The following is a 26,708-nucleotide window of genomic DNA, read 5'->3' as shown; positions in this document are numbered from 1 at the left end:
TTTCTGCCAAGAGACCGCTGATGGGAAATGACGATAGCTCAGAGACATCGCTCTATGCCTCACCGTCGAGGCTCGGAAAGACACTTAACCCTCTTCCCTCTCCATTGTCACCACTGGAGATCTTCTAATCGGCCCGACAGCCCCGGTACCTTCCATACGCAAGAAGACAAAGAGAATGGAACCGGTCAAGCTGTCACGATGATTGAGACTCGCCCCAATTTCGGTATCGAATTTTCGTAACAAATTACCAATCCATTTCAATTGGTCATAGATCAAAGAAAGGGTACGCTCAAAGCGCAGCGATCATCTCACAATTGCCGCGTCGAAATGCCGTACACAACCCACTCGCATATCGAAATGCGCAGCTCTCGGAGGGAAATTGCGATGCGAATGAGAATATGCAGCTATGCTATGTCAAGACTCTGATCCGCAAGGATCTACCGATGCGCTCCTGAGATGCTTTTCGTGTACGATGACCGTTCTCTTCAAAGGGGGCGCGGCACGCCCTCAAGGTGGTTAGGCCTTTTTCCGAGACGTTACGCCAGTCGATCGGTCATTCAATCCATGGAAGCTAGCGTTAGACATACATCTCGAGGTGAGCTCTTCATTCATCCCAAGCTATACTTACACACACCATGATCACGCCGGTCGATAGCGGGAAGCGTGCACGCGAACTTCGTCGAGACACTAGATCCGGTGAGGGCATGCCCGCTAGAGGTGAGCTATGCTAGAAGGTTTTGCTGCCTATTCTCTCTTCCTGAACAAGTGCACAAGTGTTGACCAGAAAACGTGAACTTATTGCTCTCGGATCCTCAAATTGGCAGTACCATCAGCTATCTACGCTGTCAAGCACAAACACAATCACAGATACAAGCACATATACAAGCACAAACACAGATACATTCACAATCACACTGCCAGGTTCGCCGCCATCGTCTTGTTGACTGCTCCCTTAGTCTTCCTCGTGTACAAGGTCACCCTCAAGTCAGTGTCGCTGCCAACATGGTCTTCATCAAGCGCTCCTGTATCTCAAACTGAAATAGAACGTGGAGGTGAAGGCGACAGGTCGGGGCTTTGGCCGTACACGTACAGCGATGCATTCGACCGAGCTGTGCTGGCGAACAATTGGAACGCATCGAGCATCTGGGCACCGTACGTGATTGAAAAATGCACACGCACGACACCGTCGTGGTACGCTCCTTGCATCGTCACCCGCCATCCTCTAGTAGACAGTATCTACGCAGAAGAATTGATTTATCCTGCGTTTGGCCTACCATTGCCTATCTTCCCCCAGAACGATGATGATGACGACGACGACGACGACGACGACGATGATAATAACGATGATCCGTCCCGGTCGAGGTCGAAAGAATTATGGATGGCCAAAACGGCCGACATCAAAGAGAGAGCAACATTTCGAACGATGACGAGATCGACTCCGGGGTCCGAAGATATGCAGTACCAGTACATGGCTTCCAGAGTCAACATGGACAAAACTTTGTGAGTCTTATAATGACTCGGCCAATCACAATCACAATCACAAGTATGTATCTTCAAGCCACTTAGGTTTATGTGTCAGTGGTGTGATCCAAAGACATGTTTCGTATTCAAGCGATACCGTCGCTCTTTCCTCTCCCTTTCCCCACCTCCGAAGGTCAGGCCTGGCTGATTTGGCTGACGCATTCCATCCTTGAACAGATCATGCACGATATCCAAGTAGACCTTCCTTCCAACTACGACTCATGGGCGATGAATGCATGTATGAGCCCCCATACGCGATTCAATGATATCAGGGCATCCCGCAGACCCCGAAACGCCTCTCAACAAAGACATCAAGCAGGTATCATCAGCGGTATCAATACTAGTACTGGTGCTGGTACTATCAATGGTGAAGGTGGCGGAATATCATCTGGATCCGAATCGGTATTGATCGTCAACTCGCCCGATTCATGGTCTTTTCAACATTTCCTCGATCGCGTGACGCATATCGTGGCTCAAGCCTCTCACCTGACGCACCTGTCGATTCCTCCTGCGATCGGGTCCGCGTCTGCATCCGCGTTGTCATCCGTGAGGCCGGCGACGGGAAGGATGGGCAATGCCATCGTCCAGCAAATGTGGAAACTTCTAGGGTTCGGCGCGAAGGAGAAACCTGAAACCGGAGTTTTGCATTCTGTTCGGGGCACCATGTCGGTCGACCGGTTGATCTTCTCGTGCAAGACCCCGCTCATACATCCTTACTTGAGCTGGAAGGCGGCCGAGATGCTCGGCGTCAAATGGAGTAACACTTGGGATCCACCGGACACGTCATCCAAAAAAACGGTTCGTACTGTAATCACCTCACCCGTCTCGTCTTGTTTTGCCGGATGAACTTCTCCATCCCACTCTATGCCCACGCGATAGACAGTCACACGATACAATAACTGATATTCGCTTGTTTATCGCTCTTTCGCGCGGGGTTTACTGTATACCGTTGCATTAGGTATTTTACGCATCCCGATCAATTGGAGGAAGCGCAACAATGAATGGCGGGCGTCGCGTGCTGAACGAAGCTCAACTGCTCGATTCGCTCAGGAGGACACTTGAGACTCGCGGGCTGAGCGAGAAACTAGAGTTGTTCGATCCTGGTGCCTATGTCGATGTGGAGGAGATGATTGAGGTTCTGTCGCGAGATGCTTTGGCCTTCATCGGACCTCACGGAGGGGCGATGATGAATCATCGGTTCGCGGGTCCGGGAACGCTCGTCCTTGAATTCCTCCCGACGTCATGGTTCTCGTTTATCAACTACGAAGAGGCAAGCATGCTCAACCAGACTTACGCTGCCATAGTGGTGGACCCGGAGCCGGCGTCCGCCTCGTCTGACATGAGGATTGATACGCGAGAAGTTGAAGATATACTCCATCGGTATCTGGGGAAGGCAAGAGAAGATGGCGTGACCCTACCGTATCAGTGGTTAGCAGAATAAGCTGTATATGCTCCAGGTCCAGGTCCAGGTGCGACGCGACAGCGTCACTTTCGGGAGAAGGATCTACATCTTTTCGCAAATAGCTTATGGGAAAGAAAAAGCATCTACGAGCGTATTTCCTTTAGCACTTGTACCTGTTTCTGGACGAGCGCATTGATGTGTAATGTAAAATGAGCATGCCTTAGTCAGTCGCACGACATTGGCTGCTTGATATCATTATGAGCACGATTTGCATTGCTTCAATTGGGTAGCCAGCAATTGACCACGGTATTCAGATCATCTCACTTCTTCCGGACCCCACTTCTTGATAAGGAGATGAAGAGATCTCGGGTCTCCTCAATTCTGCGAAAGACCGCAGCGCCACCGAATGGTGGAGACTCCTACAATTCGTCTACGAATCTGTTTTTGATTCCCAGTAGTTCGACCTCGAAAATCAATGTGCTTTGAGGAGGGATGACAGGAGGGTGACCTCGTTCGCCTGCATCATTGGCGAACAGTAGGTCAGCTCGCCAGCTTGATACTTACCGGTAATACCGGCAGCAAGTGGTGAACCCGAAGCTGATTTTTGGGTTACGTTGCAACGCACCATAAGCCAATTCGTGAGGAATAGTCAACTTCCTCTTCTCGCTAATACACATATCCAACAATCCTTGATCCCATCCTTTGATCACTTGGCCCGCTCCGACTATATCATCATCGTAGATCAAGATCAGGTCAGCCATAACTCTTCCATCCAATCACTTATCGTTTATCAATCGGTACGCGCGATTGGCGGATCCGAAGCGCCAATACGGTCAGTCTTGTGGACTCACGCGTAAATTCGAAGGGCTGATTCCTATCGAGCGAACTGTCGAACTTGCTTCCGTCCTTAGCCAGAGTGCCCGTGTAGCTACGAAGGCACACAGAAGCACAGAAGACAATCGTCAGCTGGTCTTGATATCAGGAATGTGAATGTCTGTCAAACCGATGGAAGCAATGTCCCGCAAAATGACTAGTCCATCACTTGCAACCCTTTGTAGGGGCTTTCACAATACGACGAAGGGATGTCCAGGTTCCAACTAGACTTACTGCATGCTGAGTTTATCGCCTTTTCGCGATTTGATAGGACATTCCTCCGGTTTATACTTGATGCCAATCTGCAATTGGTCGTTTGCTCCTGATTTCGCGGCGAAGACTAGGGCGAGGGAGAGAAGTAAAGCGAAAAGAAGGCTTTTGGGGCTGTACATCTTGAACCTTCGAGCAATCTGTCCTCTGCATTCGATTATCCTTTGATTTGAGAGTGTTGTGATCAGGTAAAATGCTCAGAAGTGAAAGGGGTGAAGTAATGTGATTATGGTTGATCATTGGATACCGTCAAAGGTAAGCCAAGCTGCACTCGGATACGTGACACGTTCAGCAATGCAACACCAGTTGAAGCGATCGTGAAGCGGCAATCTCCGATTTTGTTTTATTTACATGTTACGTGTGGGTGAAATGACGTTCCTGTGTGTACTCGTAGAGATGATAGCGCAAAGCATTGATCGCTTCTTCAGACAATTACTTCTGTCGACTTGCCTTGGACTTGTACTGTACTGGATCCTCACCGTCCCCAAGTGAGGAGGCGTCTACCTCCGCTGCAGCCCAGGAGACGAGTACGACTGACCTAACGATGGACCACGAGGGGACCGAGTTGGTGGAAGCCTACGGTTAGTCCATCGCAAGACCTGCTCTAACTTTCCTTTTGCTTTTGGGTGGACAGACTATGATAGCTTGCCTGAGGACCAAGATACCTCGACGCTGATATTTGAGTCGGCTGTAGACTACCTATTCAAATTCATCGTTATAGGTAAGTCGCATCGTCCCATTCTGCACTCGGTGAAATGGACCGCAATAGCTGAACATACGCTATCGTCTCAGGCGAAGCGGGGACAGGGAAATCATGTCTGTTGTATCATTGCATACATGAACAATGTGAGTGGCCAAACGATTAGATCGAAGTAGCTGCAACATCCCGTAATCACCGATTTGAGGGGGTCATAGGGTCCAGTAGCTGACATGCTTCATGTTATTTTGCTTGGATCACCTTAGTCAAGGAGAACTCTGCGCACACGATAGGAGTGGAATTTTCGTCTAGGACATTGAGGATAGGAGATCGGAATATAAAGCTGCAGGTGGGCCGAATCTTCTAATCAATCGACTCATTAAAAAGGGTGGTGGTCCGCCGATATGCAATTCAAGTTAAGGCAATCCACGCCATTCGCCTATCGAGTTATACCATGCTGCAAACGAAAGGCAACGGACTAACTCAAAATTTATGTGATACCTAGTTATGGGATACAGCAGGCCAAGAACGATTTAGAAGTGTGACTCGATCATATTATCGTGAGTCAGCTGTCCTTTCCAGCAGGCTACACTCAGCTGAATGTCACTCTCTCACGTTGGACAGGCGGAGCAGCAGGAGCGATACTAGTCTACGATATAACGTCGTACGTCCCTCAGCTGCCTCGTCGCAAACTCTGGTAGAGATTAAGGCTGAGGATCATCGATATACAAAGGCGGCAGTCCTTCGTCAATCTGAGTAGATGGTTGACAGACTGTCGAGCATTGGCGTCGCCGCACCTGGTCATGGTGTTAGTGGGGAATAAACTGGACAAGGAGGAAGATAGGGAGGTTGAGTACGCTGAAGGATCGCGCTGGGCTCAGGAAAACGGTCAGTCCTCGCTCTTTTCGCCTCTCATCGTTGACTACCTCAAGTCAAGCTGTGAATTTCTCACATTCCGTAGGGACGAACAGCTGACAGTGGTGATGATCTAGGACTACTGTTCGTCGAAGTATCTTCATTGACAGGGACGAACGTGACTACCCCCTTCTTGTTGGCTGGCCGAACGATCTTATCAGCTATCGATGCAGGTACGTTAGACCCGGACTCAGCAGGGACGGGAATAAGCTATGGAGAACGACAATTGCGCGCAGTGGGAAGTGATTCGAGGTTATCAGCTGCATTCGGCGGGAGCGTGCGCAAGAAAAGGAGGAGGGATAGTGTTAGTTTGAGGGATATGGTTGGAGGTGGTCAGCGGTGTAGCTGTTAGCGAGCCGGGCATGAGTTTGGGGCTGCTTGGGACGATCGACATGTGCGTTTTTAGATTTGTGGTGAGGGCGGATGTTGGTGCGATGTGGGTGTAATAGGATAATAGTATGTTGTGTAAGTAGATTCCCAAGGTATCATTAGAGTGAACACTCTGTTCAGAAGAGAGGAGGTGGGAACCCTCGAAGGATGTAGTCCGTTCTCACAGCTGGTGAGATATAACTGTCGTATATATGCCTTATAATGGATTTTCCGCCAGCGGAGTTGCACCTCTTCTTACTTCCTTGACCTCATGTCTGATATTGCTTGTTTTGCATTATGCGTCATCCATGCTGATGCTCGAATCCTTGTTGCATTGGACAGTCCTCCATAGCATGGGTTGAATGGATTGACTCGAATGCAGTTTACAGTCAGTACTAGTGAAGTATGACAGCGGCCTACCGAGTAAAACCGACAGTTATGAGGAACGTGACCGCTTAAAATCCGGCTATAGTTGCGTGGTAGACCGGTTATATCGAATGACCGGGTGATTCACTCACATTCACTTTACATCATTCGCATTCAGTGAATTCCGTCTACAGACGCAGAAAAAAAGTCTGAATGCGTTGGAAGGTGGTTCTGCTAGGCTTAACCAGTTCAGAGGAGTGTGAAGCGTATGTATCATATCAGCTGCACCGCACATCTAGAGGCTGTTCTTCGAGTCGAAGAAATATTTGAGGTATATATCGGAATTAACCTTACGTCTTACGCCTCACACCTTACACTTTTTGGAGAGGTGAAGATATAAATCACTTGGTCTGTCTGATACCAAGTTAACTACATCTCACTCGACTCTACTCTACTTGACTTCAATCTATCTAGTCCTCGAAGCGCTCGATTCAATTGGAGAGCATTGCTATAATTTCTTAATTGCTCCATACCGATAATCAACACCTATAGCATTCAGTCGTCGCTTCATAACACCCTACATTTCCGGTAGCGAAGCCACTACTGCACCTATTCTCGCTTTCGAGCTATCTCTTAAGCCATACAGAACCGATACCATCATTAAAGAAAACCCAGAATGTCCTCGTCGACGTCAAAGCCCCGTGGAGGAGGAGCCTCAGGCGATAGGATCTCACTCTCGAATCCTGCAACTACCAAAGAGAAGATCCCTTTATCGACGCATCTCATAGCTGGTGGTGTAGCAGGCTTGGCTGAAGCTCTAGTATGGTAAGTTGCACCAGCGATAGGACTATGCATCCTCTCTCACGTCTCCTCTCTGTGGAGTCATCTCGCTTTTTCCTTACTGGAAAAGCAAGGATGTCACAGAGCTGATGTAGTAGGTTGTATCACACCGCAGTCATCCGCTAGATACGATCAAAGTGAGAATGCAATTAAGTAAATCCAGGAAACTTGAAGGGGTGCGTCAAAGTCAATGTCACTCTCGCCTATCCTAGCCCCAACGTCAAAATGTCCCGGTCTGTCTATGGGTATACTCACAAACTCACAAACGATCTTTGAGAGAACATGAGGTTGTCCGCCAAATGCGACGCTGATGCAAATGCACAGTTGAAACCACTAGGATTTTTCGCTACAGGTCGTCAGATTGCAGCTCGTGAAACGCCTTTGGGTCTGTACAAAGGTCTGGGAGCTGTCATATCGGGCATCGTACCTAAGATGGCAATACGTTTTGCGTCTTTTGAGAGTGAGTAGTTCCGCCGTTCCTTCTGTGTCCGAATACCGGAGACACACACTCAGCCTGGAGGGAGACGCTGAATGCTAAAATCACGTATTTCGTAGTGTACAAAGGGTGGCTATCATCGTCCGACGGGAAGATCACACCCTCCGGCACATTTTTAGCTGGTCTAGGAGCGGGTGCCACGGAAGCTGTTGCGGTGGTGACGCCTATGGAAGTTATAAAAATTAGATTACAAGCTCAGCAGCGTAAGTCATCTAGCTTAGATTCTTGACCACGTGCACTTCCCTTCGAATGATGAGACAATCAACAACTGGACTGACTTACTGATGGATATTGCGTGAAATAGACTCACTCGCGGATCCCCTGGATATACCTCGATACCGGTAAGTTAACTCCATCCACACAACCTTGTCAGATGCTGGGTTCTACGAGAATCGAACAGAACTCTGATATCAATTGTCTTTCGGCTTCATAGGAATGCGGCTCATGCGGCTTTCACGATCGTTCGCGAAGAAGGCTTATCAACCCTATATCGAGGTGTATCCCTTACCGCCCTTCGACAAGCCACGAACCAAGGAGTCAACTTCACGGCGTATCAGCAATTCAAGAAATGGGCCTTCGACTTCCAGCCTCAATACAAGGAAGCCAACGCCCTACCTTCGTGGCAAACTATGATCCTAGGTCTGGTCTCTGGTGCAATGGGCCCCTTCTCCAACGCTCCGATAGATACGATCAAGACGTGAGTGTTCCTGGATCATCATCACGATTTCGTCCTATACTGCGGTTCGTCCGCGCGATCCCTGACTCACTTTCAGAACAAAGATGTGCCGTGAATTCGTATTCGAAGAGGAACGATAAAAGCTGATCTCGTACTATGATATTCAGCCGAATCCAAAAAGCTTCCCATGTCCCAGGAGAGACCGCCATGTCACGTCTGATCAAAGTCACCTCGGACATGTTCAAGAACGAAGGTGCCAAGGCGTTCTACAAAGGGATCACGCCGAGAGTGTTGAGAGTCGCACCGGGTCAAGCTATCGTCTTTACCGTGAGTCATCAGTTCAGCATGTGTCTTACTGACGTTCATCGGACTGGAGTGAAAGCCTCTGCATTGCAATAATAAGGCTGACGACTGGTCTGTGTATAGGTTTATGAGAGAGTTAAGAAGATCATCGATCGTGCGAAAGGATCGAACCTTGGGGCCGAGTACGAGGAATGAGGTAGTACCCATGCACTGCGAAACTGAATCACGATCTACGACCTGCTCTACTGTACACACTTTATCACATTTCTCGAATCGTGATTTTGGTGCACTCACAGGAGTGGATTTACGCAGTTCATGGACATCATGTACGAGTAATACTTCGCTTGCATAATACAACGGTATGATATCTACCACTGACACTGAAGAATGATGATTCATATATATACAACAATAATCTGTAAGGTGTTGTGAATGTGAACGAGACCGTTGTCAATGTGATCTAAGTGTTACGCTTACCTCAATGTTGACGTAGAGGATGGAAATGAAATAAGTACGAGTAACTATACAACGAATATCTTTACAAAGATCGAGTGAGATATGCTCGAATACGGTTTGCGATGCGTCTCGAAATGCTAGGAGGTATGTGGGAGTATGGAATAAATGAGAAAATGTCACACAAAATCATTTTATATACGATGGTTGCGAATGCTGAAGGGGGGAAAAAAGGAAACTCTCTCTTGTGCTTTTACTTTTACCTCTACTCATGGCCAACAATTCACAGCTTCCCTCTCTTACTGGATGTTGGTCCCGATCTCGCCGGCATTTGTGCCAATGTCGCTGGTAACGATCTCACCCGATCATTCAGGCTCAGGCGACGCTTCTTCTTTCCCTTCTCTGACCCTCTTGATTTTCAACCTCCTCAGCGTAGCCCCATGCGTTTTCAGATGTCCGAGCAACTCGTCCTCGCTTAGGCCGGCCGGGAGGGGTTCCATATCTTCCAATTTCATATCCTGTTTTCTGGGTGTTTCGGCTCTCTTCTCCGCGACACTGTGTAATGTTCGAAAGATTACATTCTTATCAGCAGCAAGAAATGACTTATTTGACAAGACACAATACAAACAGAAGTTGAAGACTATCGCTCATCGATAATATGATAGTAATGACAAATGATGAAATGATAAGACTCACAAGCATAGTTTACACCTGACTTTACCGTGAGATCTGTGTAAGCACAGACCGATGTTTTGTTTAACCCAATCGTCGGATACAGGCTTGTAAGAGAGGACAGAATATGCGGAGCCTGCTACGGACGGTGTAACGGATGCGGCTTTTGGAATCGCCCTTACTTCGGGTGCTGGAGTGCCTTCGTCTGACGTGATCAATACCCCGATTTGTGTCACCGATCAGCCTTGTCATCTCTCACTTTGTCCATCCGGTGCGCAATCCTGCTGACGTTCGAACTCACCATGTTCACCGTCAATAATCCTTTTTTGCCTTTTCTTTGGCCTTAGCCCTTGGACACTCTGAGAAAGGCCCGGTGTATCTGGAGTCTGGCTGATTGAGCGATCTGTAGATTCTTCGTTGTTGAAGAACAACGGCGTATTTGACAGGTTCCTATGGCCCGGCTGCGATGAGGTTGGTAATCCCTGCCTGGGTGTGTGAGGAGGCTGCGAATCAAAGAGGAGAATGTCTGGAGACGCCGACCGTTCAGCGATTTTTGACGCCGGAGTCGAAGTTGATAACTGCGAGCTAGGTCGTTTGCCGTTGCTATTAATGATTTGTTGGTTTCTTGCAACGGGACGTCCTAAGCTCGAGGATGGTGAATGCCGATTTGGAGCGCTCGGTCGAAAAACCTGAAGTCAGCGGTAATGGCGACAGCAGTGCCGTGTGAGATCTCACCAGTTCCGCCTTGATTTTCGGAGAGTTTTGCTTCAAAGTCTTGAGCTCCTGGAAAGAATGTACGGAATCAGTGTTGATCGCTCCCTGTGTATGAGATGAAAGTGCGACTTACCTCTTCCAACTTCTTGATTGCCTCCTTGAGCTGGTCCCTCTGGCTCTTCAACTCATTCTCAGCGGCCACATACCCCTCTCTTTGCTCAAACTGCTTGTCCATCGCCTCCCTGATTTGCGTCTCTGCGTTATCAACAGTCGCTTGTTTCTCCTCGATCTCCTTCTTCAACTCCTTTATTTCTTCCCTTCGTTCAGAGAGCTGCCCCAACAGTTCGTCCTTTTCAGCTTGAAGGCCTTCCTTCTCGGCGATAATCTTCTTCTGTCCCTTCAACATCTCCCTCGTTTCCTTCCTTCCCGTGTCGAGATCCATCTGGGCCTCCGCTCGATCCTCATCTAACATCAATTGCAGAGCTTTGCATTTCTCCTCGCACTCTTTACACTTTGCCCTCAATTCTGCTTTTGTGTTTCTGACTTCCTCTTCTTTGCTTTTGACTTCTTCTTCCTTAGACCTCATGTATCTCCTCACGTCTTCCATTTCCTCGTCTTTGCCTTGCAGAGATTCCTCCTTGAGCTTGATGTCTCTCCTCATCACTTCCAGTTCCTGTTCTTTGCTGTCTAAATCTTCCTGGTGTCGCTTGATGGCTTCTCTCACGACTTCCAGCTCGGCGTCCTTTTTCTTTATCTCCTCGTTTTTATTCGCGATCACCTCATTCTTCTCGGTCATCTCCTCATCTTTCTTCTTTATCTCCTCTTCCTTCTTCCTTAGATCCCTATCCTTCTTTGCAAGAGCCTCATCCTTCTCCACTATTGTCTGTTCCAATTTCCCTATAGTCTCATCTGTAGCGATCAATTTGGTTTTCACCGCAATCAATCCGTTTTGGCGATCCTTCGCTTGCGTTTGTGCGGCATCGAGTTGCGCTTGGACATCTTTCAGCATCTGCTTCGTGTCTTCGAGCAATTTGTATGTGACTTTGAGTACGTTGGCAGTTTCATCGTATTGTGTCGTCTTGGAGAGCAGAGCTTGTAAATTCGCCTGAAGTTGCTTTTCCTTGTCGTCAAGCTTGCTCTTCAGAGTGCTAGTAGACTTTTCATATTCTTCAATCAATCTATTCTGAGCTTTGCCCTTCGATTGCATCTCCTCAAATATAGCGTGCATCTCCTTTCGAAACTGATCGGCTGTCTCGAGCGGTTTCATCGTTTCTAACGGCCGATCGGTCCGCCTTCCCATCAAGCTTTGGATGTTTTTGCCCCAAGTAACGATCTTGTTGAATGCCTTCGTAACATCATCCAAATCACTGCAGGCTTCATCGGATGTATTCGATGATAGTTGAGAAGTCTGCGCCGCGTTGAGCTCGACTCTCAATAACTCCACTTGACCTTGTAATTTCTTGACCTTTTCCTCTCGTTCCTTCTTTCTAGAAAGGACAGTAGTAGCGGTAGCCTTCATGTCGCGTATGAATTCGTTTGCCCTATCTAGCAGAAGTTTCCGCGGAACGGCTTCATTGGGTGCAGCAGTGTCGGCTGGAGGGCGCACAGGGGTCAAGACTGGACTTGCGGTAGCCGAGGTGTCAGTCTCGTTACTGATGCTTGTCGTGCGTATTAGGCTCTTCTGCAGACTCTCGCACCAGTTCAGTATCCTGGTGAGAGCAACGGTCATCTCTTGATCGGGATTGGGAGCACGAGCAGGGGTAGCGAGTTGAGACTTGTCTTTCTCTAGCTCTCTTATCTTCTTCTCGAGACGTTCGACCGTGCTTGCATTCTGACTTTGTAATTTGGCTCTGTTAGCTTTCGACTCCTGGGAAGCCATAGATAATTGTGCTTCCAGCTCTGCGATCTTGTTATCGGATTCCACTTTCAATTCAGCGAACTTCTCATTCTTAGCCTTGAGTAAGGATCGCAATTTAGCCGATTCCACAGCGGGATCGGCTGGAGATTTGGACAGTCTGGGTGAGGTCGTGGCATGTACACCGAATACAGGTTTTGAAGCTTCATGCAGCTCCTTCTCCAGCTTCTCGACCTGTTGATCATGTTGAGCGGTAAGCTGTTTGATCTTCTCATTTTGCTCCTTCTCCAAAGTGATTATCTTTTCGTTGTAGGTGGTGAGATCGTTCGATTGCTGGGTCTTGACCCGCTGCAGCTCGTTCGTGCATTGGCTCAGCTGCACCAATTCAGTGCTATTGGCGGCCTGAGCCTTAGTCTTTTCTACTGTCTCCGCGTGCAGCGCTTTCTGAGCCTCCTGAATCTCGGTCCGCAGCCGATTTTCGATTTCCTCCTTGCCATGGGTCTCATCGTGCTCTTTTCGTGCATCGACCTCGCTGCGCAGCTTTCGTTTCACTTCTTGAAGCTCGGTCCGAATATTTGTTTCGCTTTCAGTCAACCGTAAGACGGACGCTTGCGATGTGAGCAATTTGTTTCGCTCCTCGACCAGGGCGGCTTTGAGCTTGTTGACCTCTTCTGATGATTGAGCAAATCTGCGGAATAGCTCAATTATGCCGTTCCGAGAAGTAGACTGCGCTGTATTCCATTCTTCCCTGACATCTCAGTGAGGTCCGTCAGCAATCACTGGGTGTGCACTCGATATGACTTGAAATGCAGAGTCTCAAGCTGGAAAGTCTGGCTCACCAAGCTCTCCCGAAACGCTGTTCTAGATTTTGCTGTTCTTTGGCGAGCCCTTGCAGGATTGCCTGAAGTTCCGGCGGCCCAGCCGGATGTGGAATAGCGATACTAGGACTCTGCACCGGTGTCCCTGCGCTTGTCGTTCTAGTGTTCTCTACGAATGTCTGTCTGCCGTCCGGTTGATTGAGCAACTGGGACTGCTGAATATCGTCTATCGCGCGGTGTGACTGCGGAATTGTTTCCTTCGAAATGTAAGAATAACCGTTGGAAGCTACAAAAGCTGTTGGTCGCGAAGGCCCGGCTTGAGCCGGCTGAGGTGGATTCGAATGGCTGGTCTGGGATGATCCTTGTAGTTGCTGCTCACGAAGACTATTGATTTGCGGAGATTGTAATAGGGGATCTCGGGTATTTGCTGCATCCACCAACCGTTTTCCCAAGTTGATGAGGAAGGCGGGATCTTTAATTGCCTGGTCCATGTCAGAAGCGTTGAGTGACGGGGAAGCCAGATTAAGGATATCGAGGGTTGTGAGTTGTCGAGACGATTTGTCCTTGGAGATGAACCGAAAATTCCTTTGAGCGTATTCCGGATGAATGGAGAATGTCGCAACCTGATTACCTTGAATGACGAATTGGAAGGGTATCGCAGGTGACATTTGGGCGACAACTCGCACGCCGCTGGTAGTAGCAGCTACACTCGAATTTGAATTGGCCTTAATGGTCGAAATGGATGGAGAGCTGTACGATACCTGTGCAGCTTGTTGCGGCGTTGCGCCGACGTACGCTTTGAAGCCATCTTGGAGCACACCGGTATTGACGGATCGTTGAGGAGTTGGGTGCTTCTGCATATCTTGCCGTTAGCCCTTGACCTCCCGTCGGGTTTCGCATTTTTGGAGCATGATACACTTACAAGATGATGAGCCTCATTTGCTTGTTGCTGAGGCCGCGCGTTCTGGTTGCTGGCACCGCTCGATGAAGCTTGAGCAGAATTTGACTTCAGCATGAGCACAGGAAGAGGATCGGGTACCTGAGGTAACGCGGACTGAGGAGGCGTGTCTGGTGAGAGGATGATCGGGCTGAGATTCGATTTTCCTTGGATCAGCGCTCACCCCGAAAATGGAAGAGCAAAAGGAGAATGACGGATCACATCTGGTTGACGGTCGACTTACGATTCTTTGCGAGGCTCATTCGAGGCTGTAATGACTGGGAGTCTATTCGCGGCGCTCTGAGCTGGTTTAGCTACGTTAGTAGCTGGACTGAATGCCGAGAATACATCTGTGCGAGCCGTAGCATTGCCCTGGAAGTGGGCATTTGGGGCTTTCTCGTGATTACCTGCTGTTGCAGGTGCAGTTGAATTCGAGGTTGAGTTATCGGTATCGGTAACCCAGTTTGGCATCATGCTATCATGTACGCCCGTCAATGCGGACCGTGTGCCGAGACCCGAGTCTGGCGGTGAGATGCGAGGTGCTCATAGGCATGGAGGGGAAAGAGATCAGAATGAAGGAAAGAACAAGTTGATACCAAGTCATATTGATTAATTTCTGCTTGTTATATATGGTTGACTAACTGATAAACAGGTGGTACCTCGTGGTATTACGTACATCCTCTGTAGTATTCCCACGGTAGTCGCTGCGATAATACGCATGCCGTGCTTGTGACGCGGGTCGATCAAATGTATAGTCCCTCAAAAATCAACCAACTCTTCAGGCTGTCTGTCCACTCAAGATTGTTGACTTGATAATCACGGCTCCAACAGCGTAACCCCACACCATGGCCAAGATGATCTCGATATAGCTTCCATGGCCCTTGATCTGGCAACAAGCGCATAAGAGAATATCCCGCACTTCAGTCTGCCGTTCGAGGAACCGACGCGACAGTCGGATCTGAAATAGCAAAATGTCATTCGTCTTCCCCTCTTGGTCGACGGCGTTTTCACCTGCATTTCATGAAGATGCAAAGGCAATGCTGGAAGGTGCTCTAAACAAGGTACGCTGTGTACCCATACATATCTGCATCGGCAACTCCCTGATCATCCAGCCGTTGCTAGGGTAATAAACCGCCAGTCATTCAAGGTCGAATAGAGGTGGTCGAGCTGAGTATGGGTAAGGAGGTGAGCTAGCCCAAATCTATCTATCCCTTGGACCCCAGCTGACAAGCTTTCATGTAGCCACCGACCCTGACTTTACTGGAAATCGGAGACCTGTCATTAGATCGATTCAGAGGTATATTGAGGTTAGGATATTCTGGAGATGCGTGGCTAGAGGTTAGGTGCCGAGTTCAGGCCAATCCTTTATCACATAATCCGAATCTATCGTCATCATCGACATTACCTCTTTCAACACCTTTGCTGGCCTCTCAACCGCTCTTGGTCCCCATGACACTGCGATTATCGAAATTGCACCTTCGAGCAATTTTGATTCTAGTGGTATCAGCTTCGAAAGGTATAACCCTTGTCTTCAAGAACGATCCCTTGCAAAACGTGGACGTGTCTTCTACCTTCGATTCGGTAGAAGTCATTAGAGGGTACTTGCAACAAGAGATAGAAGGCCAGTTGAGGGAGATGTTCCGAGAAGATCTCCCTGGTATCATACATCGCTTGTCGCAGAGGTGGTTTCATGGAACAGGCGTTGGGGGAAAAGTTGAAACTCCGTACAGAGATATCGGAGTGAACGAGACTATCCCAGAGGATGAAAGGGAGCGAGAAGAAGATGAAGTCGACCATCAGAACCCTTATGCTGAACCTGCGATCTTCCCACCACATCCCTCGACAAATCCGGAGAAATTCAATACACCTAGGAAACAAGCTTTGGCAAGATCGATGAGAGCTAGAAGACCGAGCACAAGTGGTAACTCCATTTCGGAGTCGCCTACGAGCTACACCACGTTCCCAGACATAGAGGATTACGACCCGACCTATGGACTCAGGCCCGAGGGCGTGCCAACTCATAGTGGATACGAAGCGTTTGGCAGGCTCTGGGAAAAATCGAGAGAAGGCGGAAATAGAGGATTGGGTTCATTGATGTCTATGCCTATACAGCAGGACGGTGATGAAGGAGATTATCTCAGTGATGAGTTTGACGAGGATGAAGAAGACGATGAAGACGAAGTGCGGTCATTCGATATGGTCGAAATGGATGATGCTCTGAGATCGATACCGAGAAAATCGAGAAGACAATCACTCATGTCAGCTGCGGGATCTCGGTACGGCCACGCAAACGACGATCAGGATCAGATGGGATGGGAGACATTCCCTGCGGTCGGAGGAGGGGTCATCACGCGGCCAAGGGTGTATCATTCTCAATCGCTAATTCGAGCGCCCTCCGAAGCGGGAGGAGGCGGAGCGATGCCAAGTCCAGCGGGCACCGCTACAGGCGGCAGTGTCACCGCTCGAGCTAGCTCAATTGACGGTGCCTCTTCAACTGTCGGAGTGAGTGTCATGCACCTTCCGCAAAGATAGTCTACCGATGGCTGATGACGTGTTATAGAGTCTTCGCATGCGACCCTTCACGCCGTCCGTTTCGGGCGTCGGTCTGATGTCACCGACCTTATCTCAAGCAGGTCCATCAAGCTTGAGACGAATGGTAACTTCTCGATCTGACGTATTCCTGTCTTCCGCCGCTGCCGCCCAAGGCAGTTATACTATCCCTCGATCAGAATCATTCAGTGCAATACCCCTACCTGTCCCCCCTCCAGCATACAACAGAACAGCTCATCGCAGCTCTTTATCTTTATCTCGTCGACAATCCAATGCAGGCGGATCTTCAGGAACAGCCTCCGCTTCCTGGGATAACAGTGGACCATCAAGATCAAATACCCTCTCTACAAATCCAACATCCAGTATCCCTTCAAGCGGGTCCAAACCTTTATCTATCTCACAGCCGTCCAAGGCGCAACCACAATCGCAGATGCATCCGCTCACTAGGAATCGCAATTCAAGTATAAGCGGTACTTCTCCAGGGACGTCTTTCCCCCCTCGTAACATCGGTCCGGGAGGTATCACTTTACCTCTAAACAATTCGGTCAGCCAGCTCGCTACCCTTTCCCACTCGGCCCATACTCTGTCGCCTTATGCTAGGGGCCACGAGCATATCGCAGTCAGATCGTTCCCCTACCTCGGCAGGTCTAACACTGGTATGACAGCGAGCAATACGGGGATTGGATCCAGTGGATTGTCATTGTCACTTGCACTTGCGGCAGGAGGTAATATACCTTCGAGGCCCGGCTCGAGTGAAGGTGTTATAAAAGCCAGACGAAAGAGAATACATCGTCTTACAAGCACAGACACGAAGAAACAGGAAAAGGAAAGGGAATGGGGGAACGCCCGAGATGTGAGGGGGTTAAGAGAGAATTCGGCGGAGACGATCAATTCGGGTGATATTGATGAAGTCGATGACTCTGTAATACGGAGCAATAGTCACACGAGGAAGATCCGACCAATGTCGTATGACAGTCAGCCTCAATCGGACGTTAGTGATATAAGTAGGAAGATAGGGCTGGTAGCGCTCAACACGCCGGGGCCGGCGCTGGAGAGAAGACCTAACATGAGGAGGAATCCTGATTCGAGGACTTCGTATGGGTTCCCTGCATTGTAAATTATATCCACATACTATCGACTTCTTCTTTAGGGCATCTATCTAGCTTTTCAGTGGGTCTGCTTCTTGTTGTATTACTCAGTGTGCCGGACCATCAAACACTGCCTGTCCTCATGTATAGCACGGCGCATATGCAGCTACTGCTCAGTACTCTGTTGACAAGTAACGTACGAAGCGAAGTCGAGACTGAAGTCTGTCCATCAAGATCGTGCAGATTTCGGATTGCTCTGCGCGACTGCGAATCAGCTCGTGCTGTATTCGCGGCCGCGATGCGTCAATACGCTTCTATCCGGGGAAAGAGTGGTTGCTCTCTTGTGTACCCGATGCCAAGCATCGAAACCAGAAGTTCCACGGATTCCATGACTGATATGACGGTTGATGCGTTAAGTTGGACGCGACCATCCGAATGCTTACACCGGTCACACGACCTACGTATGCTGTGTTTTCACTATGCTTAATTTCCGCGGAGATTTTTTGTTCTTTGTGTTTACCTACCTTGCATCCCTTTCCGGTGTTGAGGCGCTTCGCTCTGAGCGCGTGCCGCCGACTGATTATGATACTACAGCTAGCCTCCTCGTCATTTGGGAATAAGATTCTCGGGATGCCGAGAAAAGAGGACTTGGTAGTACTTACTCAGTAGTACCTTCTGGGCTTTCTGCGCTTCTTGATAAGTACATAAGATAAGCGACTCGGACAGAGCTTGACATATGCTGCTGTGCATCTCGCAGACCAACGAGATACATGTATGGTAAGCGAGTCAGCTTTAGCGTATATTTATGCTATCCATGTGAAACGCACCCTAATTCTCATTCTTTGACTTGGGTCCTGCAGGCAATCGTGCGGTAAGAGCTGAAGGCTGAGGCCAAGAAAAGACTTGGGTATCCTGGTTATCCTGGTCTTACGCAATAAAGGGTGGTTTTACGGAAAGAGGTGGTCTTGGCAGGTTCTGCTTTCGGGATTTCGGATGAAGTTCCTTTTGAAGGTGCATGCATAACAACCGAGGTAATACAGTTAGTATTCAATATCAGATTTTTTACCTCTCTACTGGAGCGGCTTGGCCTGTAAGGCGTAACGAGAGAAGAAGAAGATTCGACGATTACTCATGCACTCATACTCATACTAAGAAAGTTTAAACGGACCATGATGCAATGCTGTCCACGATACAAGACAAGCTTATTTACTTGATTCAACTACTTTGCGGATATGTTTGTTTTTCTTTTCTTCGTTGATATAGCAACACCTGAACCTACAGGTGCACCTTCTTGCTTCTTTTAAGCTTCTTTAGAACAATAGAATTGTCTCGGCCGGTGATCTATTCAGTTCAGTTCGGTCATTCGACAAACATCGTTAAATCAAGCTGAACGCTAAAACGAGTCACTGCGCCGGAGCACAGGTCATACTCCATACTCATACACGAAGCAAAGAACTCTTTGGTTGAGCTCGGTCATCTCGGTGTCAACGCCAAGACACGTACCAAGGTGACGGTGCACATACCATCAATCAATTTGTCAAACGGATCAAACTCCTCATCACCATCATTCCCCACATTCACACTTCTGAACCAGCAATTCGTTTCTATATGCTCCACTCGTTCTTTTCATCGAGTGACACAGAAGACGACGCTCTACAAGCCCGGTTGTATCGTATCCTCTGCTCAGAGGGATCAGTCTGGCAACCACGGTGAACTTCTCAGGAAATGTCGAGTCGGCAAATATCACCGAAGTCAACGATAGATTCGTTTGACAGCGCCGATAACAAACACCCTTCACCCTCGGCTTCAGCTTCAGCTTCGGCTTCAGCGCTTTCCGGCAGGGCCAGGACAAGCTTCAGTTCGGGTAGTTCCACTTCCACCTCCAAACCATTCACCGCTCCACCGGCATCATACGAATTGCAAAAAGAACCTTCTTCCTCCTCGTCACGCCCTTCCGACTCCCGGCGCTCATCATCCAGCTCCTCAGTCTCAGCAGAGGAATCTGTCACCTCGCAGTCCTCCTCCAACCACGATGAACCTCTATTGCCTACCTACCACTTCGATCAATCTTCTACATACTCGTCTGGGTCTGTCTCTGGGTATCACAAGAGCAAGAGCAAATCACGTCGTCGGCACTCTTTATTAGAATCAACCGCATCATCCACAACCCGCATACTCAACACCCTCAAACCACGTCGTCGATCCTCCTTACCATTTATCCATCTTGCGCGGCGCAAATCGACCCAACTCCTCCTGACAATCAGCATATTCGCCGTCGCTTTACTGGTAGTCTCCGAGATCAGATCGCACAGGGTCAGAAGGGAATTATGGTTACGGGAGATCAAGTTGAACGAATGGGATATAAGGCATCATAATCACCAAGAAACTAATTTAGCGGATTTCAGAAGAAACTATGAGTTCACCAAAAGATTGGAATTGTTACATTCGAGAAATGATAATAGGTTATCGACGTTGACTATCAGACGGGAGACCGAAGGAGATGGGGTTTTCAGTGCTGAGGATGGGACAGAGGATATATGGGGACCGAAAGATGAAGAACAGCTGAAATTGGAAGTGAAAGATAAATGGCCGAGATGGTGGGGTAATCCGGATACAGTGGGAAAGAGCCCTTTCGATCATTCTCCAACTCCTTTGCCTGCTGATCAGGAGAAAAGGAGGTTCATGTTCTTGACTGGTGAGTGGATTGTCCGTCACCTTGCCATGTTCCAGCATCAGGTCCAAGTTACCACAATCGCTATTCAAACACGCCCAAAATGGCACCCTTCGCTCCGAGTGTCGTTCTTTTTGCTGATCATCAACGAATGATCATGAGCAGACTACAAAGATTACCTGGAAAGAATGAATACACACACATACGAAATCGTCGACGCGGCTTTACGACATCCGCATTTGATCGTAGATGTATGGGGACCAGGCTGGGAAGGATACGATAGGTCGATACCGCTTTCAGCCAACATACGCAAGAGAGCACATCGTATAGCGCAGCTGGAGAAGTCCAAAAGAGATTTCGAGGATGAACAGGAAAGCTTGAGGATGGAGAGGGAGAAGAAGAGGAAGATAAGCTGGCTCAAACCGACTTCCTATTTCGTTGATCAGACACAAGTTGATCCGCTCGAAGAGGAAGTTCAGGAATGGGTGAAACCTGATTGGACTGCCGAAGTTCCAGAAGAGTGTAATAAGGATGTTTCGTTTGATATTGTGTTCACGATTTCGTAAGTCGGCTCTTACACTTTGGCCTCAGCTGTCCGAGGAGACTCATGGCTGATCAATCAATGCAGAAACATCTACAAGGAGGATGATCCATATGTCGATGCCTTGGATTGCGGAGCCCTTCTCATACAGTATGTCCCTTTCCTGCATCAAAGCACGAATGTGTTTTTCTCTTCTTCGCTGACCCGCATGAGTAGACAACTTGGAGATTGTCACGAGCTTCGGTGCTCATACGAATGGTACCCCCATGCCAACAATATAACGGTATCGAAATATGCTTTCGAACTCTTAGAACTCTTTGAGTACGATAAGGTGAAGGCGAAATATCCTGATTGGCAGATGGGTCTATTTGGTCATTCCCCTGATACGGTAAGTCCATTAGCAGCTCCTTTGGGCCAATATATTCTCCCCAAGGACGCTAGGCGTGACCAAAACGAAGCGTGTTCAAACTGATTCTTGGTGTTTGTAGGGAAACGAATGGGATTTTTACCCGGTGCCATGGAACGAGAAAACCGCCAAAGCCAAGGTATTTGGATATGATGGAAGCTGTGAGCCATCTACGATCGGTCGGTCTCTGTGCAGATACTGATTACATGGAACGGTCGTCTAGTATATCCCATCAGAACCACAGTCACAGATTCTATCAGAAGCTACGAACACGAACCGAATCTCCCTGGCGACCAAATCGTCACCCGACATCCTCATCCCGGATACACCGTATCTGTCCCTTCTCAAGCGAGAGAACACCCGTTGGAGACATATCAGCTCAATCATGAGTATTATGAGACTCACTTGAAATTACGAGAAGATTTCGCGAATGGAATGAGGACAAGTAAGATTTGCGTGTTCGATGCGTCCTTGGAGAGGAAGATGATCCGAAAGGTCAGTCCCAGACCAACCGGTCTCTTGTCGTCCTGCCTGCTTTTAAAGAACAAGTCATCTTCACTTGAGCTTGTGCTGATAGCGTTGATCATCACTTTCAGTACGCACAAGCATTTTTATCTGGTTGTGTGGTAGCCTCAGATCTGCCTACGGAGCACGAAGAAGCTCTTTCAAAATTCGTCATCACGCTAAAATCCACATGGAACATCGAGAAGATCAACGAGGTCCTGAATCATTATCTTGAACGAGATGAGCTGTTGCAGCAGATGGCTATGGATGGGTTCATATGGGCCAGACAACATATGACGACGACCAACAAAGTCAGTCATCTGATGCAGATGGCTGATCATTATCGAGCCGGTTCGAGAGGCTACGAGTGTGAGTCATCAACAGCATTACACTCTCACCCAACCAAGTCTGACGGATGGATGGTAAGCTGATACGATGTGGTATGTTATAGTCCCATATGGATTCTCGATGAGATGTAGATCGTATTGGAGTCAAGGTGAAGGAGCTTACAAACCGTGAGTATTATCGGTCTTTCGACTTCGAGTTCCAGTATTGTATTGGCTTGAGCTTGAGGGCTAATAGGGCCTTTTATCTAGTCCTTGGTGCCCACAAGACAAGTATAGAGGACTAGAAGAATAGAGGAATAGAGGAATAAGATCTGCCTGCATTCTACAGGGATTTCGATTTTCTTTGCTTCATATTGCATTGCGCACGGATATTGGAAATCTATCATCACAGCATTCATTGTATATACCCTGCAACAAATGACCCATCCAATTGCATATACCACGACTTACTGTATCACTAAATATCCATTCATTCTGGATTGAGTCCAGTATGATATTGTAGCATTAATAAACATTATCAGCGCAATGCATATATAACTAATTAATCTCAGCTCTACTCTCGAGTCCCCATCGTCAAGGCAGGCTCAGTCGCTTGGGACGTAGACGATAAGATAAAAATTGATTCCGTGATTTCGCACGGATCATCGCGTTCTTCGTGCTTGACATTTTGGATTTCTTCCTTTGGCATTACAGTTTCATAGCAACATAGCAACATAGCCTTAGCTCTCTTTCATTGATTGAGATCCTTCTTTCCTTCCTTTTTGTCTTTGGACTGGACACGACTAAGGGGCTATTGAGGAGCTGCGTTGATCTGAAACGAGCAATCCCGTACATCGACGCAAACAACGAAAGGAAAGACTTGAAAATCTTCTGAATAATTGTACGCCAATCTTTCTCCAATCCCTTACGAACAAGGGAGGAAAGGGAGGAAAGGGTGTTTTAGCCATTGTCCATTGAATCACACCACACCGCAAAACATCGCATCTCATCGACTGGATTCTACACAAGAAGAGTGTCGTTTGATCCCATCACGAACAAACAACAAAAAATGCAATTAAACACGGACAGACGCATGAATACATGAACACATAAACGGACAAACACGCCAATACCGATAATTCAATTTTGCAAATTCAGTCGGATCTCATCAAAACACAGACTGCTGCTGCACAGGCCATCTTGCTACGTACGACTACTCTACACTGTCTATTGTGGTAGTCGGTCAGTGCGCTTCTATCGCAGTGTTGAACTTTTTCGACCCTCAACATGTTGCCATCCAATGTGAACGCGGAATCGCAGATCTTGCCTTCGACCAGTGTTACCAACCCTTCGGACAAGGGTCTCATCTCGATGTCCCACAATAGTGGAGACAGTGAGCTATCTAGTCTGCTACCAATCCGAGATATGGCGGTCCAACAGTCCACCCCGGTAGCGATAAAATACGAACATCAAGGAACGGTAGATACTGGATTTACTTCTCAATTACCTACTCCTAGCTTGACCTCCAATTCTACCATGTCGAATGCAAGCGACATGCAGGCCATACCGCTCTCGTCATCAGCATCGGCATTGCCCTCGACATCGACATCTACGTTGAGGGGAGGGGGAGCAAGCCCAACAACAGCCTCTACTTCATCGATCCCCGCAGAATCGGACTTGTCCAGAGCCAGTCCGTCTACACACCTTGCAAACGGAACTACAAATACCCCTCGGCCCCTCAGCTCCTTGGACAGACTGAGACAATTCAAAGCTGAGGTGGAAGCTTCTAGGAATAATGCTCATACTAAGACTGCAAGTCCGGGCAGGGGCACCGGCACCAGCACAGCCACAGGCATATCTAATACCAATGCCGGAGGTGTAGAGCTGGATCCTGGGAAATTGGCCAAGATGGCCGAGTCGTTTATCCTCCAACAGCAACAGGGTCAGCAGGTCAAGAAGGAGCCCAGTCGTAGTCCAACGGCCTCTAGCTCTACTATCGCAGAGAATGGAGCTGTACCCAGTGATAGGGAAAGAGCTCTGAAGGAACAGCTCAAGTCACGCACGGCACAAGGGAACAGTCGATCACCCACGGCCGCAGCCAAGAAATCACCCCCGGCAGATATAGGATATACTGCTCCCACTCAACGCGGAGAAGGGCAGGAAGCCCTTCATGGCCAAAGGCAAGAGCAAGATGAGAGGAGAAACTCTACTGCACCGGCCAATCCACCTTGGAAGGATCGTGATCAGGATAGATCACAGCAGCGGCTACCAGTCTCTCAAGCAAATGACAACAGATCCCTCTCGACCTCCGCTTCGGCTTCGGGCTCAGCGAGCACGACCAGCGCAGGAAAGTTCCAGCCGCCCCATCCAGATGATGCGAGATTTAGTAGAAGAGACGTGCCTGCTGCTGCCGCCGGCGCAGATCATAAGCCTAGTGCGACGAACTTCGTCACGCCCAAGTTTCAACGTCCTGCGAATAGCTCAAACAAAGCGGACAGATATTCCAGGACTCCGCCACCGCGAAGCTCGCATCAACCGACTGCTCAAGCGAGGGAGCAATACGATAGACCGAGGGCGCATGATGGGCAGCGATTAGCTGAGTAAGTCTCAATTTCACTTACGTGTAGCATCTGACGTTTCGCCATGTACAAGTGACAGCTAAAATACTATTTTGACCATCACACCAGTCGAATAACCGGTACTCCTCCAGGCTCGGGCCCAGGCTCAATGGCACGATCTCGTGAACGATCGAGGTCGCCTCGTCCTGCGCAAAGAGAATATCGAAGAGGGCGATCACCTCCCCCTCTAATGCGAGATCACGGTCGGCAGCCCAGTCCGCCGAGACATTATCCAGATCCGAGAACGCCTGTCTTACCAGACTATACTGCAAGAGAAGACCGACCCGGGCCCTACGACGCCTACTCGGCGCAAAGACTTCCACATGCTGGAGGAAGAGGTGGACCCGAGCAGTCTTATGGCAGAATACCTTCACCTCCATACGGTAAGACCCACGCGTATCGCCCTGCAGACCCGCCAACAAGAGAGTATGGTAGGGACAGGTATCATGGGTACGGGGAAGATGCGTAAGTCCAAATTCCCTATCGCCCGCATCTGACAAATGAGCTGAGAATGACGGTCAGTTACGCAAGACATCCTCATTCTCATCCTCATCCTCATTCCCCGCCACCACCGCCAGCAGGATATCATAGAAAACAGTATCCGGATGATCCGCGATATCATGGACCTCCATATCCTCCTGGCTCGATGTTGCCAGCAGGAGTCGACACAAATAACGTGGTTGAGACCCTTGAAGCTCTCAAAGCTCAAATATCGAAACTCGAGAAACTAGTGCCTACGGCTGCGACTATACCGTACCATGCTCCTCCTCCTCCTCCGCCGCCACCACTTCCACAACAAGCGATGCATCGCGGATATGAGTATGATCCCTATGCGGAGTATGCTAGGCAGTATGGAGCTGATCGACCGAGAGAACCTCATCCACGAGAAAGAGAGTACGATCCGAGACCGGTCGGACGGCCGGGTTCTCCTTACCCTCCTCCGCATGGTAGGGACAGTGCGTACGAAGAAGATCGAAACCCACAAGGCCTCAGAGGACCGGGACCGCCTTCACCTCGAGGAGCGCATGCGGGACATGCGCCTCCCCCGCCTAAGACTTGGTCGTCCCTCGCTGCACAACGGCATTATCACATTCACAGTCATGGTCAGGAGGAGTATAATGAACATTCTGGAGGCCGGGGTGGGCGAGGCGGCAGGGGAGGTGGGAGAGGAGGAAGAGGTAAAAGGCGGGGACGAGGACTCGGACGCGGCCGATAAGGTGGAGCTTTCATTCATCGCTTGCCATCGACTCTGAAGCTGTTACGCTTCGAAGAGGAATAGTCTCTTGATCACAATTGATCTCTTTTTTGGATGCTCGTCCTGTGAACAACACAAATCAGTCCGTCAGTCCGCTTGTTAATCTGACCAATTGATGCCTTTTGAAAGCACATTCATCTAAGCAAGCAAGACTACGATGTACGTTTTTGTCAGATCTGGCATCTGGCATCTTGTCTATAATATAGCATTACACTCAATGATCTTCATCTTCATGCATCGTTCCATGCCAAAATAACATGTTATCAGTCGAAGCGAGCGCTGTGCGACTTTGGATATTATGGTTGAAGTGGTGTGATGTGATCGGATGAAAGTGAACGGGAGGAGAGGTTAGCGGAAATCACCGGCTGTTGTGGTCAAGGAATTACTCGAGAGCAACGAACGAATGGCAAATCCAATAATTTGTCTATCATATACTTCTTAACAACCTTGCTCATTTTGCTTCTGGCTTACCACACCTCTAGTTCTCACCCAGTCCGAAGCAGAACATCTGTCGAAAACCAGGATAAGTGGACCCTAGAGAATTGGACCGTCTAAATTTCTATAAGCCGCAC

The 26,708-nt window shown here is 48.8% G+C and overlaps 8 protein-coding genes across 8 annotated transcripts; 6 read left to right on the top strand and 2 right to left on the bottom strand.

Moving 5' to 3' along the window:
- Window positions 1-635: 635 nt before the first annotated feature.
- I303_108403 (uncharacterized protein) lies at window positions 636-2,962 on the top strand (the record flags this gene model as incomplete). Its single annotated transcript, XM_018410543.1, has 4 exons — window positions 636-717; window positions 825-1,500; window positions 1,806-2,319; window positions 2,480-2,962. 4 exons carry the CDS (start codon window positions 636-638, stop codon window positions 2,960-2,962), a joined length of 1,755 nt encoding a protein of 584 aa, XP_018260352.1.
- A 380-nt stretch (window positions 2,963-3,342) lies between these two features.
- On the bottom strand, window positions 3,343-4,188 carry I303_108402 (FK506-binding protein 2; the record flags this gene model as incomplete). The annotated part of the gene is made up of 4 exons (XM_018410544.1): window positions 3,343-3,440; window positions 3,549-3,647; window positions 3,775-3,851; window positions 4,031-4,188. The coding sequence occupies 4 exons, from the start codon at window positions 4,186-4,188 to the stop codon at window positions 3,343-3,345; spliced, it is 432 nt and encodes a 143-aa protein (XP_018260353.1).
- Window positions 4,189-4,610: 422 nt separating this feature from the next.
- On the top strand, window positions 4,611-6,030 carry I303_108401 (uncharacterized protein; the record flags this gene model as incomplete). The annotated part of the gene is made up of 8 exons (XM_065969821.1): window positions 4,611-4,647; window positions 4,761-4,787; window positions 4,859-4,912; window positions 5,030-5,112; window positions 5,269-5,323; window positions 5,388-5,427; window positions 5,497-5,651; window positions 5,756-6,030. The coding sequence occupies 8 exons, from the start codon at window positions 4,611-4,613 to the stop codon at window positions 6,028-6,030; spliced, it is 726 nt and encodes a 241-aa protein (XP_065825893.1).
- Window positions 6,031-7,089: 1,059 nt separating this feature from the next.
- I303_108400 (uncharacterized protein) lies at window positions 7,090-8,923 on the top strand (the record flags this gene model as incomplete). The annotated part of the gene is made up of 8 exons (XM_018410546.1): window positions 7,090-7,238; window positions 7,369-7,429; window positions 7,578-7,713; window positions 7,809-7,952; window positions 8,054-8,090; window positions 8,183-8,446; window positions 8,593-8,752; window positions 8,852-8,923. The coding sequence occupies 8 exons, from the start codon at window positions 7,090-7,092 to the stop codon at window positions 8,921-8,923; spliced, it is 1,023 nt and encodes a 340-aa protein (XP_018260355.1).
- Window positions 8,924-9,546: 623 nt separating this feature from the next.
- Window positions 9,547-14,648, bottom strand: I303_108399 (uncharacterized protein; the record flags this gene model as incomplete). Its single annotated transcript, XM_018410547.1, has 8 exons — window positions 9,547-9,736; window positions 9,878-10,058; window positions 10,155-10,542; window positions 10,589-10,636; window positions 10,701-13,170; window positions 13,262-14,094; window positions 14,163-14,328; window positions 14,422-14,648. 8 exons carry the CDS (start codon window positions 14,646-14,648, stop codon window positions 9,547-9,549), a joined length of 4,503 nt encoding a protein of 1,500 aa, XP_018260356.1.
- Window positions 14,649-15,148: 500 nt separating this feature from the next.
- On the top strand, window positions 15,149-17,844 carry I303_108398 (mitochondrial distribution and morphology protein 34; the record flags this gene model as incomplete). The annotated part of the gene is made up of 4 exons (XM_018410548.1): window positions 15,149-15,238; window positions 15,300-15,362; window positions 15,420-16,679; window positions 16,738-17,844. The coding sequence occupies 4 exons, from the start codon at window positions 15,149-15,151 to the stop codon at window positions 17,842-17,844; spliced, it is 2,520 nt and encodes an 839-aa protein (XP_018260357.1).
- Window positions 17,845-19,540: 1,696 nt separating this feature from the next.
- I303_108397 (uncharacterized protein) lies at window positions 19,541-22,576 on the top strand (the record flags this gene model as incomplete). Its single annotated transcript, XM_065969820.1, has 9 exons — window positions 19,541-20,510; window positions 20,652-21,048; window positions 21,115-21,177; window positions 21,244-21,415; window positions 21,516-21,594; window positions 21,657-21,928; window positions 22,030-22,306; window positions 22,389-22,452; window positions 22,534-22,576. 9 exons carry the CDS (start codon window positions 19,541-19,543, stop codon window positions 22,574-22,576), a joined length of 2,337 nt encoding a protein of 778 aa, XP_065825892.1.
- Window positions 22,577-23,550: 974 nt separating this feature from the next.
- I303_108396 (uncharacterized protein) lies at window positions 23,551-26,097 on the top strand (the record flags this gene model as incomplete). Its single annotated transcript, XM_018410550.1, has 3 exons — window positions 23,551-24,863; window positions 24,951-25,346; window positions 25,404-26,097. 3 exons carry the CDS (start codon window positions 23,551-23,553, stop codon window positions 26,095-26,097), a joined length of 2,403 nt encoding a protein of 800 aa, XP_018260359.1.
- Between the last annotated feature and the right edge of the window lie 611 nt (window positions 26,098-26,708).

This window comes from Kwoniella dejecticola, chromosome 11 (genome assembly GCF_000512565.2).
Source record: "Kwoniella dejecticola CBS 10117 chromosome 11, complete sequence".
NCBI classification, from domain to species: domain Eukaryota; kingdom Fungi; phylum Basidiomycota; class Tremellomycetes; order Tremellales; family Cryptococcaceae; genus Kwoniella; species Kwoniella dejecticola.
The sequence above is the reverse complement of the archived record's forward strand: the minus strand, read 5'-3'. Positions and strand labels throughout refer to the sequence as shown.